The sequence below is a fragment of the Somniosus microcephalus genome, chromosome 2, assembly GCF_052327205.1.
Source record: "Somniosus microcephalus isolate GS21.2 chromosome 2, FLI_Smic_1.0, whole genome shotgun sequence".
NCBI classification, from domain to species: Eukaryota; Metazoa; Chordata; class Chondrichthyes; order Squaliformes; family Somniosidae; genus Somniosus; species Somniosus microcephalus.
Genome location: NC_140988.1, coordinates 229163774 through 229178787, shown reverse-complemented (window position 1 = coordinate 229178787; position 15014 = coordinate 229163774). Strand labels below are relative to the sequence as shown.

Genomic DNA, 15014 nt, shown 5'->3' with positions numbered 1-15014 from the left:
TAACTTTCAGTGCCATAGCCTTGAGTCGCCACATATAATGGGGGCTGCAATGGGTGGAAAAACATTGGCTTTCTGCATTGCATTCAAAGGGCTCAGAGACGCCGTGAGAGAGTGCCAGTCATGGCCAGACGGAGAAGGGCCAACAGGCGTCGGCACAGGAGGCCTTACCCACCCAGGGTATACCGCCAGCAGTTCTCATATCTGAACATGTCTGAGGAGCAGTGTGTTCGGAGGCTGCGATTCAGAAGGGAGGTGGTCACTGAGATCTGCCACCTGCTTCGCAGAGATCTGCAGCCATAGCTGAGGAGCAGGACGTCTCTGTCGGTGGTAGTGGCTCTCAACTTCTGTGCCACCGGCTCCTTCCAATCTGCTACTGGGGACATTGCCAACATCTCCCAGTTCGCGGTACATTGCTGCATCCGCCAGGTGACCAATGCCCTTTTCAGAAGGAGACGTCAGTACATCTCCTTCCCCATGACCCTGGACAAGCAGCAAGAGCGTGCAATGGGATTTGGAAGAATAGCGGGCTTCCCCATGGTCCAGGGCGTAGAACTGATGAACCAGCAATGGTCAGGCCTTGCTTCAGGGCTGCAGTGTGCAGGGCATGGCAGCCAAACAAGTCGACCCTCCCCCTTTAAGAGCTGACCGGCGCCAGCGTGTCTGCCTTCATTCAGAAACTCGCCGCACCTGCGCTGCGCCCGCCCTCGGTGTTAGCGCCTCGGCTCGCCGGCTTATCGCCTTATGATAGTCGTGCATCACCTGCTTTAGCACAGCAGCAACCTCTTGGGGTGATGCAACTCAATTTCGGCGAAGGTGGCGCTAAGTTGCGCCGGGCACTAAATTTAGCGAACGCCCGGCTGTAGCGCCCCAAACGTGGCGATACTGAATTTCTAGGCCCAGGTCTTCACAGTACACGATCAGAGTATTTTAATCAACTGTCTAGCCTTTGGCCCTCCATTCACCACAACATTTCTGCAGCTACCAATCTGCTCAGCCACACCCTTATCTCCACCTTTGATGCCCTAGTCCCCATTAAAACCATTACTCTCTCTCACCCTGGCCATTCCCCCGGTACAGCCCTCATCCCCGTTCCCTGAAGTCTAAGGGACACAGACTTGAACAGATATGGCAGGCAACTGGTTTAGCCATTTACCATCAGATCTGGCTGGACCACATAGAACATTATCAGGTCCTGCTATCGTCTGCCAAAACTGCTCACTATTCCAGAATCATCCTGGAATGCAAAGATAATGCCTGGCTTCTTTTCTCTACTATAAACCATCTTCTAAAACCCCTCTCCCCTATTTCCTCCACCCTCACCTCCAACAACAATTGCGAGGAGCTCCTAAACTTCATTGTCTATAAGATTGAGACCATCTGATCAGATGCCTCTGCCACTTCCCTCCCTTCCCCATGCCCACTGGGCCAAACTTCCTCTAAGGTCCCCCCTGCCCTAGCTCTGAACTCGCATCTTTGTCTAGTTTCTCTCCTATCTCCCCTCATGCCCTCTCTGAGCTCATCTTGTCCATGAGATCCAGCTCTTGCTCCCTCGACCCTATTCCCACTAAATTGCTGACCACCCAACTTCCCTTCCTGGCTCCCATGTTAGCTGATATTTTTAACGGTTCTCTCGCCACAGGTACTGTTCCCCTCTCCTTCAAATCTGCCATCATCACCCCTCCGCAAAAAGCCAACCCTTAACCCCTCCGTCCTTGCAAACTATCGCCCCATCTCCAACCTCCCTTTCCTCTCCAAAGTCCTTGAACGCATTGTTGCCTCCCAAATCCATGCCCATCTTTCCCAAAACTCCATGTTTGAATTTCACCAATCAGGTTTCCGCCCCGCCACAGTACCGAAATGGCTCTTATCAAAGTCATAAAGGACATCCTTTGTGACTGTGACGGAACTATCACTCCTAGTCCTTCTTGACCTGTCTGCAGCCTTTGACATGGTTGACCACACCATCCTCCTCCAACTGCTCCCCACCGTCATCCAGCTGGGTGGGACTGCACTCACCTGGTTCCATTCTTATCTATCTAATCATAGCCAGAGAATCACCTACAACTGCACCGGCTTCTCTTCCCGCTCTCTCACTGTTGCCTCTGGTGTCCCCAAGGATCTATCCTTGGCACCCTCCTATTTCTCATCTACATGTTGCCCCTTGGCAACATCATCTGAAAGTACAGCAGCAGTTCCCACGTATACGCTGATGACACCCAGCTCTATCTCACCACCACCTCTCTTGACCCCTCCACTGTCTCTAAATTGTCAGACTGCTTGTCTGTCATCCAGTACTGATGAGCAGAAATTTCCTGCAACTAAATATTGGGAAGGCCGAAGCCACTATCTTCGGTCCCCGCCACCGACTCCATCCCTCTCCCTGGCAACTGTCTGAGGCTGAACCAGACTGTTCACAACTTTGGTGTCATATTTGACCCTGTGATGAGCTTCTGACCATATATCCGCATCGTAACTAAGACTGCCTATTTCCACCTCCGTATCATCGCCTGACTCCACCCCTGCCTCAACTCATCTGCTGCTGAAACCTTTATCCATGCCTTTGTTACCTCCAGACTTGACTATTCCAATGCACTCCTGGCCGGCCTCCCAAGCTCTACGCTGCGTAAACTTGAGGTCATCCAAAACTCTGCTGCCCGTGTCCTAACTCAAGTCCCGTTCACCCATCACCCCTGTGCTCGCTGACCTACATTGACTGCTGGTTAAATAATGCCTCAATTTTAAAATTCTCATCCATGTTTTCAAAACCCTCCATGGCCTTACCCCTCCCTATCTCTGTCATCTCTTCCAGCCCCACAACCCTCTGTGATATTTGCGCTCTTCCAATCCTGGCCTCTTGAGCACCCTCGATTTTAATTGCTCGACCATTGGTGGCTGTGCCTTCAGCTGCCAAGGGCCTAAGCTCTGGAATTCCCTCCCTAAACCTCTCCGCATCTCTTCTTCTCGTTCCTCCTTTAAGACGCTCCTTCAAACCTACCTCTTTGACCAAGCTTTTGGTTATCTGCCCTAATATCTCCTTATGTGGCTCGGTGTTAAATTTTGTTTTATATCTCTCCTGTGAAGCACCTTGGGATGTTTTACTACATTAAAAGGGCTATATAAATACAAGTTGTTGTTGTCGTTGCTATGAAGGTTAGATGATGCATACAGTACTATTTTAAGCAGTGTTTTTGATCATTAGATGATTGAAGGTACAATTGGAATTCCAGCATTTGTTGAGATGGGGTTGATTGTGTTTAGATTTCGTACAACTGAAAGAACTCACTAATATATTTCTGTTACAGAGAATGAACATAGGCTTGAGAGCATTTCTAGTAATTGCAGATAGTTTACAGCAGAAAGATGGGGAACCTCCAATGCCAACAACAGGAGTTGTGCTTCCATCGGGTAGTACACTGCGAGTGAAGAAAATCTTCCTGAACAAAACCCTCACAGATGAAGAAGCTAAAGTGATAGGTTGGTTTTGTATACTTGAAAATTATTTTTGTATACGTTAGTCCTTTTTTTACACCCTTCTTGTTACATAATATTTAAATTGCAAAAGTTGTTAAATCTATTTTTTAGAAGAATACATTTTTGTATCTTTACCTGAGATATTCTCCTCTGATTCAGCATTGCGGACCATTGCCATAAGTGAGCTCTCGTTCTCTCTAAATCAGTGCCTGCCTTATAGTTCCCAATGCCTAAATTGTGAGTTGGCGGTTATCACCATAACTGGCTTGTTAGATATATTAAGTGTCCCCATATAATCTTGTTGATATTAGAAAGCAGTAGATTGAATGCTCCATCAGATTATGACTTAAAATACCAATGGTTTTGTTAAACAATGAATAGATAAGTAAACAGCCAAAGGCAAATAGTGGGGGTCCAGTTTCCACTAGTTGTATCAGCGCAACCCGGGCGGAATCGTCCGAATTAGCGCAAAAGGTTGCAGAATTTAAAACGTAAGTTATGCCCAAAACCACTTACGCTCGTGCTTTCCGTGACCTTTTACGCTTGGACAAAAATCACTTTGCCCGAAACAGACCCCTGCCACAATACTGGCCACGTCCCCAGGTCAAAATAGTGGGGATATGCGAGTTTCCGTCAATTGCGCCCGTTCGGGAGGAGTCGTCAAATTGCTTTTTCTGTCGCTACTATTCAAACTTGTGCATTAATAAATTAAAATGTATTTAAATCAGTCAGATCAATGCTCTTAACTATAAAGGCAGGGCACGTGGCAGTAAAAAGTTTGCAGAGAGAAAGGTGTTCTTACCTTTTGATCTTCAGCCTCACTATCAAGGAAGAAACATTTTCAGTGGTTTTTACAGGACCCTTCCCAGATACAGGAAGATAGTGGCTCTGGTCCCAGTTACTAATCGATTATGCTCGTTTACACTGCTCCGTTGTGCTGATTCATGGAAAATTTTATGTTTGGGATTATGCAAATGAGTTTAGACGGAAACTCAAAGCGTAAGTTTAAATTGGAAAAACAGTGCAATTTAAAGCACATTTTGGGCACAATTTCCCGATTGCGCCAAAGCGGAAATTCGACCACAGTAAACTTACTATAATTACAGACTTGATCATTCCTCCTCAGAATGTAGAAAAATAATGAATAGTCACTTCTCCTGCACTAACAATCCATGGAAAACTGGACCTGAAACAAGACCCTGACCATACTTGGCAGTTCACTACTAACCTCCTATGGATTCAGTCTCATTCTCTCTCACTCTCTGGCAGCTCTCTGAGTTTGAGATGCATTTTTCATTTCCCTTGTTCTGATCAATCTTCAAAGTATTTTTACAGTTAGGTTTTCAAACCTTTTTGTAAATTGCAACTGATTAAGTCTGTATTGTGGATGCTTATGTCTGTTAATTCCTCTTTTATGTAAGTATAACATTTTGTAGTAAAAAGATCCTAGTAAACAAAAGTTTGCAATGTAATCTGCATTTGGAATTGTGAGTTTTGAAGAATGGATCCAGATTTGAAATTCTTTGTGTTCAGTTCTGCTTCTCCATTGTGTTAACACATTCAAGACATGTCTAGTTTCTGCAAGTGCAGATATTGTGACAGATTGTTACACATTTCTTCAACTAACTCAAAATCACAAGTTCTGGATAATAATCTTAAGCCATGTTTCACTGAGAAACTGCTGGATTTAACGTTTATGTTGAGTTTTATATTAAGAATGAATAACAACCTAAAGAGAAAAGGCCACTTGCTCTGTTTAGTATGACCATGATCCATATTCAGGGCTTGCCTGATTAGTTTTCATTTCCCTCATGCTTTGGTGCCAGATCCATAAACTACTATTAAATCACAAACCTGTCAATTTCTTTTTAAAGAAATAATCTTGAACTGAGTCTGCATTCACTGGCTGTTTCTCCATTCTTTAAGTTCATCACTCTTAAGTATAGTAGAACCTTAAGTACACTTAGTTTCCAGAAACAATCACTTGGAGATTCCGCTGCTCGCTGCTGTTGAATTAGAATAATATTACTCTTGGTTTTATAGCATCTAGCCTTGTTAATCCAGCTTTCAGCTTCATATAATATGACATACATATGGAGTGTTCAGAAAAGACAGAGTGGACAAAAAAGGAGTTGCTACAGCCTTATATGTCAGGGACACCTAGAAAATAAACAAAGTTGATCTGGTGGAAGGGGGAAAACTACAGAATGAATGACTCTGGTTGGACATCTCTAATTCATGATTAGATGGCATAAGGAGGAGAAATTGCTCGACAAAGAAATATAAAGGGTATGTGAGAACAGGGAAATCATTTTATTGATTTCAAGATTTCCATCAACCAAATATAAACTGGGAAAACCCAAATGTTTCACAATCAGAGTTGGTAAATGTATCACTCTGTGTCAAGGAAGAAATAAGAGGCGGTACTCATCTTGACCTGGTATTTGTAAAGGATCCATAAAATGTACAGGAATTGGATGTTGCATCAACCCTAGGGGACAGTGACCACAATGTGATAAAGTTTAACATGATCTGAGAAGAAAGAAAGACTTGCATTTATATAGCGCCTTTCACGGCCACCGGACGTCTCAAAGCGCTTTACAGCCAATGAGAGTCAGAAATAGCCAGACCAGGAGCTAGGTATATAATGGCCCAGAACTTGGTGTCGGGGGCTTGCCGCGCGTGCAAGCCACCGATCTGCACTCACCCTGCGCGCTGATATCTGAAGCCCGGGCCTGCTTGCATTTCCTGTCACAGGCCCGGTTCAGATGTCAGCGCACAGTGCTTACCTGATCCAGCGGCGTAGTTAGTGCGATGTGCCGGCTGGGATCAGGTGAGCACTGTACAACCAATCAGGGGAGGGGAAGGTTCATTCATGAGTTTGAGAGTAAGAACTGTCAAACTCAAACTACGGGGGCCCAAAACACTATTTAAACTTTAAATAAAAATTTAAAAAACATCCCAATCATTAAATTAAATATAAATAAGTTAAAAAAAATAATTTAAACAATTCTTTTTGAAAAAAATAAATTTTTAATAAAAAGGGTCTAAAACTAAACTTACCTTTATTGTAGATTCTTTAAAATAATAAACCTGTGGAAATTTTTTTTCTAAATTACACTAAAACACCACTTACCTGTAAAAATAAATACTTACGTGTGCTTTTTACAAGCGTAAAGACCGGAGGCCTTTACACATGCGCAAATCCCCCAAAACAGAGGAAATCCAAGACGCACGCGCTGCCCCCTACAGCGCACGCGCTAGCCTCTTCACCTCTTGGGTTAGAGGAGAGGAAATGCCGGTTTTCAGCGCATGCGCTGTGCATGCTGAAAACCAGCATTTCCTCCGGCCAGACGCGTGAGTACCTCTTCTGTACTCACACGTTTGGGGAGGAATTTCTGCCCCAGTAAAGGAGCTAAATTCAGTGAGCAACTAAAGCACGTAAATTGGTGGATTTGTTCAATAATACTTCAGTAAAGAACAAGTGAAGCACCTTGAAAGGTGTCATGCTGGACATGCAGGGCAAATACATTCTGAAAACCAATAAAGTCAGACTAAACAAATCTGACCAAAAATGGATTAACAAGCAAATTAAAGCCGATAGAAAGAGGAAAAATAACTTCTACAAATCCTGCAGAGGGGAAGGGGTTCACTGGGATAAATAAAAGAAAACTCAGCAAGGAATTAAAAGGGTAATGAGAGTAGCAAAGAGAGACCTAGCGAAGCACACAGCAGCAGAAGATAAACATAACATTAAAAAATTCTTTCAGTACTGTAACAATAAAAGGGCAGTCAGAAAAGAGGTGAAAACCATAAAACTGCAAACAGAATCAAAATTGCTTATAAATGCCAGATAGTTTAATATTTTGAATTCTTACTTTGGTATTCACAAGAGAAGACATGAGTAATGTGTGTTCCTCAAAAACACAACCAAAGTAAAATCAATGGCTTTGATATAAATGAGATGGAAGTCCCAGACAGGCAAAAAGGGCTCAAAACAAACATGTCAACAGGGATAATGGTATTTATCCCAGAATGCTAACAGAGACTAGTGAGAATATTTGAGAGACTTGGACAACCATTATGAGGAATATATTGAACACTTTTAGGTGGAAGGGGGTGCTGCGGGGTGATGGTGGGGGGATGGTTTGAATGCCAGTAGATTAGAAACAGCCCAATATGGGGAGACCAAACGCAGATTGGGTGACCGCTTTGCGGAACACCTCCGTTCAGTCCGTAAGGGTGACCCCGAGTTTCCGGTCGCCTGTCATTTCAATTCACCGCTCCATTCCCACTCAGACCTCACTGTCCTCAGGCTCTTGCATTGTTCCACGGAAACCCAGGGTAAGCTCGAGGAACAGCACCTCATCTTCCGATAAGGCACTTTACAGCCTTCCGGACTCAATATCGAGTTCAACAATTTCAGATTATAACCTCAGCCCCTATTATATTTTTATATATTTTTTATCCACACCTTTGTTTTGTGCCCTTCCCCCTTCTTTTCTCTCCCACATGGCAGCTGTCTCTCATTCTGCCAGCGCATTTCACACTTCACACTGCATCCATTTAATAAACATCTAGAGCCGTCTTTTGTCTCTTCACTAGTCTTATCACCGTCTCGTCTTGAATACCTCTTAATGTCTCTTCACTTCTTTTGTTCTTTCATTCCCATTTCCCAGCCCCCAAACTGGCCTTTTAATCTGTTTCATTTCCTGTGTTTCCTCTCAGTCCTGACGAAGGGCTTCGACCTGAAACGTTGACTCTATTTCTCTCTCCACGGATGTTGCCTGGCCTGCTGAGTTTTTCCAGCATTTTCTGTTGTTATTAAGCAGCTGAAGGTGTTTGGGCCTAGGACGCTGCCCTGAGGAACTCCTGCAGCGATGTCTTGGGGCTGAGATGATTGACACCCAGCAACCACAACCATCTTCCTTTGTGCTGGGTATGATTCCAGCCAGTAGAGTGTTTCTCCCCCCCCCCCCCCCCCCCCGATTCCCATTGACTTCAGTTTTACTAGGGCTCCTTGGTGCCATACTCAGTCAAATGCTACCTTGATGTCAAGGGCAGTCACTCTCACCTCACCTCACCATGTTTAGATCAAAGCTGTAATGAGGTCAGGAGCCGAATGGTCCTGGCGGAACCCAAACTGAGCATCGGTGAGCAGGTTATTGGTAAGTGCCGCTTGATAGCACTGTTGACGACTCTTTCCATCACTTTGCTGATGATTGAGAGTAGACTGATGGGGCGGTAATTGGCTGGATTGGATTTGTCCTGCTTTTTGTGGACAGGACATACCTGGGTAGTTTTCCACATTGCCGAGTAGATGCCAGTGTTGTAGCTGTACTGGAACACCTTGGCTAGAGGCACGGCTACTTCTGGAGCACAAGTCTTCAGCACTGCAACCGGGATGTTGTTGGGGCCCATAGTCTTTGCTGTATCCAGTGCACTCTGTCGTTTCTTGATATCATGTGCAGTGAATAGAATTGGCTGAAGACTGGCATCTGTGGTGGTGGGGATCTCGGGAGGAGGCCGAAATGGATCATCCACTCGGGATTTCTGGCTGGTGATAGTTGCAAACGCTTCAGCCTTGTCTTTTGCTCTCGCATGCTGGGCTTTACCATCGTTGAGGATGGGGATATTCATGGAGCCACTTACTCCTGTTATTTGCTTAATTGTCCACCACCCTGCACGACTGGATGTGGCAGGACTGCAGAGCAGATGTGTATCAGAGCAGTGTTAAATTGAGCTTCAATGTCTCCAGGCTGGGAAGGGGGAAAAAATTAGCAGGATTTCCACTGCTGATTGTTTCCCGTTGCTGGAGGCTTAGGTATGTTAGACACAAGTGCGAATGGAATTGGTCTTGGCTAGAGTGCCAGTGGTCAAGGGACAGGTTGACACTCTTCTTCAAGCCTTAAATGTGAAGACTGGCAACTTGGGATAGGTACTGGAGGGCACCTGGGAAACTCTCTTGTAGTATGAGAGGAGAGCAGTGAGAAGAAAAATCTCCCAAGTAGAGATGGGTGCAGGATGAATTGGATGGCTTATCAAAAAAACGCAAAATGATATTGGATACATAACTAATGACCTTGAAGGTAGTGAGTGAATTATGCAGTCATAACATGGTTTTATACTGCTTCTTCACTGATTCTACCAGCTTATTTATCTTATTTTTCTAAGATGATGTTTCATTATGTGGAGACTTAACCTGTTGGTGTACTGTGGTGCAGTTTTGTAACAGTTGTTGAGGTAGCCTGTCTGGTGCGCACATATTGAAGCAGCAGAAACTAGTAGGCAGTTTCTAAATATATTGGTACCATCCTTTCATTCCAAAACATGATTACGGAAAGATTCTCAATTTCCTTATCATGAGAAATTTCCTTTAATTAATGGATATCTGTTTTTCCCCTTCCTGATGAAATAGTGTTCTTTTGAGTTGTACTGAGTAATTACAGATTGTTTAAAATGTTTCTTTATAGTAGACATGGAGGACAGGTTAAAATATTGCATCGCAGTGTCTGTCGTACAATGCCTGGTATGATTTTGGAAGTCAAAATTGCTGAGTTCATAAATAAGTTACTCCATTGATATTCAGTCTACATGTGTAGCATGAAATATTCATCCCTATACTGTCATCCACAAAATATACTGAAGAATAAAAATAATTTTGTCAGGTATTATCTGTCTTTCATAAATGCAAGTGTGGGGATTTCCCTGGGTTTGGAGATAAAGGACTTCATAGATGGTAGGTATTAAAAAAATGGAGGACATGAACCTTTTAGACATTTGGCTAAGCTTCAATGTAACATTTCTATAAAGCTTTCTTATAACTTGGCTTGATTTAACTACCTTCACTCTTGTTAGATGCCCTTGGATACTTACTCTGTGACAGACATTGTATTTTTCCAGTATAGATATCAGGCTAGCTTGTCTGTAATTAATCAGTCATGCTCCTGACATTTTTAATAACTGAAATTGCACTCTAGTACTGCTTATGTCTCCAAAAAGCTTTTTCTTTAAAAATAAATGTCTGCTGCTACATCTGTTACTTGTAATATAATTTCCTACACTTTTCCTTATAGACATTTCACATTTGTTTAATGGTTTTGTTTTTGTTTGAAAAATTGAACAAAGTAGTGTAATAACAATGCCAAATTATCTTTTTCTATTAGGAATGTCATTTTACTACCCCCAAGTGAGGAAGGCTCTTGATAGCATTCTTAGACATTTGGACAAGGAGGTGGGAAGATCTATGAGTATGACTAACGTACAGATGTCCAACAAGGAGCCTGAAGACATGATCACGTAAGCACTGGACACGCAAAATTGTAAAAAGAAAACTCAGTAATGGATAAAGCCTTTTTGGGAATATAAACACTAAAAGCAACTAACATGCTTTCAAATAACATTTTAATATTGCCAAGAAATCACTTTTTATGAAAACACTTTCATTTGGAATCGTAAAATGATACAGCATATTTAGCCTATCATGCCTGTGCCGGCTCTTTGGTAGAGTTATCCAACTAGTCCCACGCCCCTGCTCTTTCCCCAGAGCCCTGTAAATTTTTTCCCTTCAAGTATTTATCCAATTCTCTTTTGAAATTTACTATTGAATCTACTTTCATCACCCTTTCAGGCAGTGCATTCTAGATCACAATTCGCTACGTAAAAAAATGTTTCCTCATGTTGCCTCTGGTTCTTTTGCCAATCACCTTAAATCTGTGTCCTCTGGTTACTGATCCATCAGCCACTGAAAACAGTTTCTCTTTATTCACTCTATCTAAACCGTTCATGATCTTGAACACCACTATCAAATCTCCTCTTAACCTTCTCTGCTCTAAGGAGAACAACCCCAGCTTCTCTAGTCTCTCCACACAACTGAAGTCCCTCATCCCTGGTACCATTCTAGTAAATCTCTTCTGCACCCACTCTAATGCCTATATATCCTTCCTGAAGTGTGATGCCCAGAATTGAAGAAAGTACTCCAGCTGCGGCCTAATCAGTGTTTTATAAAGGTGCAGCATAACTTCCTTGCTTTTATACACTATTCCTTTATTAATAAAGCCAAGGATCCCATATGCTTTTTTTTAAGTCTTTTCACCTTCAAAGATTTGTGTACATACACCCCCAAGTCGCTCTGTTCCTGCATCCCCTTTTGTACCATTTAGTTTATATTGCCTTCCCTCATTCTTCCTACCAAAATGTATTACTTCACACTTCTCTGCATTAAATTTCATTTGCCATGTGTCAGCCCATTCACAAGTCTGCCTGTGTCCTCCTGAAGTCTCTTGTTAACCCCCGTCATCGTTTACTACATTTCTGAGTTTCGTGTCATCTATTAACTTAAAAAATTATACCCTGAATACTCAAGTCCAGGTCATTATTATATCAAAAAAAGCAGGGGTCCTAATATGACCCCTGGGGAACACCACTATATACTTCCCTTTAGTCTGAAAAACAACCATTCACCACTACACTCTGCTTTCTGTCACTTAGCCAACTTTTGTATCCACGCTGCCACTGTCCCTTCAATTCCATGGCCTTTAATTTTGCTAACAACTTTATTATGTGGTACTTTATCAAATGCCTTTTGAAAGTCCATATAAACAACAGCAACCACACTACTCTCATCAGCCCTCTCTGTTACTTCATCAAAGAGCTTAAATCAAGTTAGTCAAACACGATTTGCCTTTAACAAATCCGTTCTGGCTTTCATTTATTAGCCCATACATGTTTACTGAAAGGCTTGATTTTGGTTGACTTTTGTTTCCAGTCTGATGCATAAGCTAAGAGACAGTTTAGTATTTTAGGAAACGGCTTATGCATCAGGATTTTATGTTGCATCTGATTTGCGTGGGTTTATAGGTTGATTGTTGTTTTTATATCTTTTTTGAAAGTGGAACGTTTTATAAACATTGTATTGCCTTCAAAGCCTCCACAGTCTGCCTCCCTTCAGCTGAGGGGCTTCAGTTGTGTGCTACAGATTTATTCACGGCCAGTGGAATTGAAAATTGCATACATAATGTGCTTAACTGTGAGCTGTAAGTCTGGTTTGCTTATATTTAATGGTTGAAGAATTGTAGAGTAGGTGGGTGGACAAATTACACCTTTTTGGTTCAGCTGAATTTGAACTCTAGTTCTGAGTTCCTTGAAGAAAATTGTTTAATAAATTTTAATGGTATTCTCATCATTTTTAACCTACTGCAGTCATATGCTGTACTAAATTACTCTGCACACAGTAGTGAGCTACAAATGTGCTCAATTGATTTGTTTTGCTGTATCATTTATTGTCATAATTATGTATTATTACAGAGGAGATTTACCAGAATGGTACCAAGGATGAGGGACTTCAGTTATGCAGAGTGACTAAAGAAGCTGGGATTATTATCCTTAGAGCAGAGAAGGTTAAGGAAGAATTTGATAGAGGTGCTCAAAATAATGAAGGGTTTTGATAGAATAGATTGGGAGAAATGGTTTCCATTGGCAGGAGGATCAGAAACCAGAGGACACAGATTTAAGATAATTGGCAAAAGATTCCAGGGGGGAAATGAGGAGAAATTGTTTTACGAAGCGTATTGTTATGATCTGGAATGCACTCCCTGAAATGGTGGTGGAAGCAGATTCAATAGTAACATTCTAAAGGGAATTAGATCTATACTTGAAATGGAAAAATTTGCACTGCTATGGGGAAAGCACAGGGGAGTGGGACTAATTGGATAGCTCTTTCAAAGAGCTGGGACAGGCACGATGGGGGGAATTTTAACCCCAAAAAACAGGTTGACAGGTTGGTTGGCGTTGGGTGTGAGATTAGAGTTAAAAAACTGAATCCTGACCTCAAACCGCCCACTTCCGCTCCCAGGAGGCGGGTCATCCATTTAAACATTATAATGAGGCTGTGTGTCTCATGGTGATCCACCATTTGAAATTTAACTCTGGCCATGTTTCCTTGGCATCGGGGAACCTACCAGCTAAAGGAAGATGACGACTGCTGGATCCCGAGGCCTTCCATTCTTGCCCCAATCCTGCTCCGGCCTCCCCACTCCAGCCTCCGACCCCCGCCCCAATCCCTCCCTCCCTCCTCTCTGCGGCCTGGTGCCACTGGCATACCCGCCCAACAGCCAACCAGCCTCTCCATGTTGCTGGCTGCAGGTGGGTATCAGTGCTTTGAAATGCTAATCAGGACCTGCCGTTAAATTCGCTTTCCAGGCCCCCTGGCTCCTTACCCACCTCCAAATTAAAATTCCAGCCAATCAGCCGCTCTGTGCTGTATGATTCAAGCTAATTAATAGAGATATCTGCTAGATACAAATATCGGAGATTTGAAACTTATAATTTATCACATTATCTCACTGTTTTATATTTAAATTGCATCACACTTAGATTAAGGATGGAAAATCTTATCTATTTAAAAAATTGCCTATTAAAAATTTACCTGTGGAGATGACCGTCTGTACAAGGAAAGTTTAAACTGAAGGTCCTTTCAGATTGTTTAATACATATTGGAGTCATATAAATCATTTCTTTAAGTAGGTTTGTTGGGGATGATTAGTAATACTTGACTCAGAATCTTTCAAATATGCTTGAGGTCCATCATTTTTCACATATTTAAGATGCCAAGTGGGAATGCACTTTCTCCAAATAGTCTCGTCCCTTTTTCACAGATCAACTACACGTCTCCTCCTTTTCGTCACATCTCATTCCCTTCTTATCTCAGAGATGCGACTGATTACCTTTTGAACCCATATACTGTTGGTTTCAAAATCCTTCCTTTTTTTCTGCAATTTTCTCCCTTTGGGCATAACAGTTCAAACTAGCATTCCTTCTTGCTGCTAATTTCAAAATTTCTATGTAGTGGTTTCCTGATATTTGTGAACAATTTGCCAACATCAGTTTTGTCAATTCCCTTCATAATCTTGAAAAAAAACTATATCACCTCAACACCTTTTTTCCATAGAAAATAAGCCAATTTTCTTAACATTCCCTGACTCCTGAAATTACCGATGCTTAGAAATCTCTATTGCTCACCGATGTAATCTATTAAGGACAGTAATAGAGTTTTTATGATTAGCTGACCAGAAAACCAATAAGTGAAAGAACTAAAAATAAGTTCAGCAACTTTTTCTGGTCCAGTCCTTTATGGTTATATATATAATTCTTAAGAGCTACTGTGGCTAATTACTTCACAATGTTTTTATGTTTTAATAGGGGGGAAAGGAAGCCCAAGATAGACCTCTTCCGGACTTGTGTGGCTGCTATACCCAGGCTGATTCCTGATGGCATGAGCAGAGCAGAACTTGTTGAACTCTTGGCAAGGTGATGCATTTATTTTATCAAAAATTAATACACGTTATACATTTTAGATCTTCCCCATTATAGACATGTTCTAACACATGAAGCATTGAAGTGCATATAATAGAAAATAGCACACTGAAGCTTAAAGTGCATCCTATAGATGAGCAGGATGTCTGGCAACCTGTAAATCCATCAGATAGACTTCAAAGTGGGACACACCAAATCATGCCCTTGCCTGAACTTTGAAAGATAACCTC

General features: G+C 42.3%; 1 protein-coding gene across 9 annotated transcripts in view; it reads left to right on the top strand.

The window, feature by feature from the left end:
* fryl (furry homolog, like) overlaps nt 1-15014 on the top strand; it is a 599764-nt gene that overhangs the window by 378630 nt on the left and 206120 nt on the right. For all 9 annotated transcript variants that reach the window (XM_085969926.1, XM_085969925.1, XM_085969924.1 and 6 more), the window contains 3 exons: nt 3303-3474; nt 10638-10770; nt 14671-14778. In XM_085969926.1, the coding sequence (XP_085826052.1) occupies nt 3303-3474; nt 10638-10770; nt 14671-14778 (413 nt within the window). The remainder of the gene's footprint in view (nt 1-3302; nt 3475-10637; nt 10771-14670; nt 14779-15014) is intronic.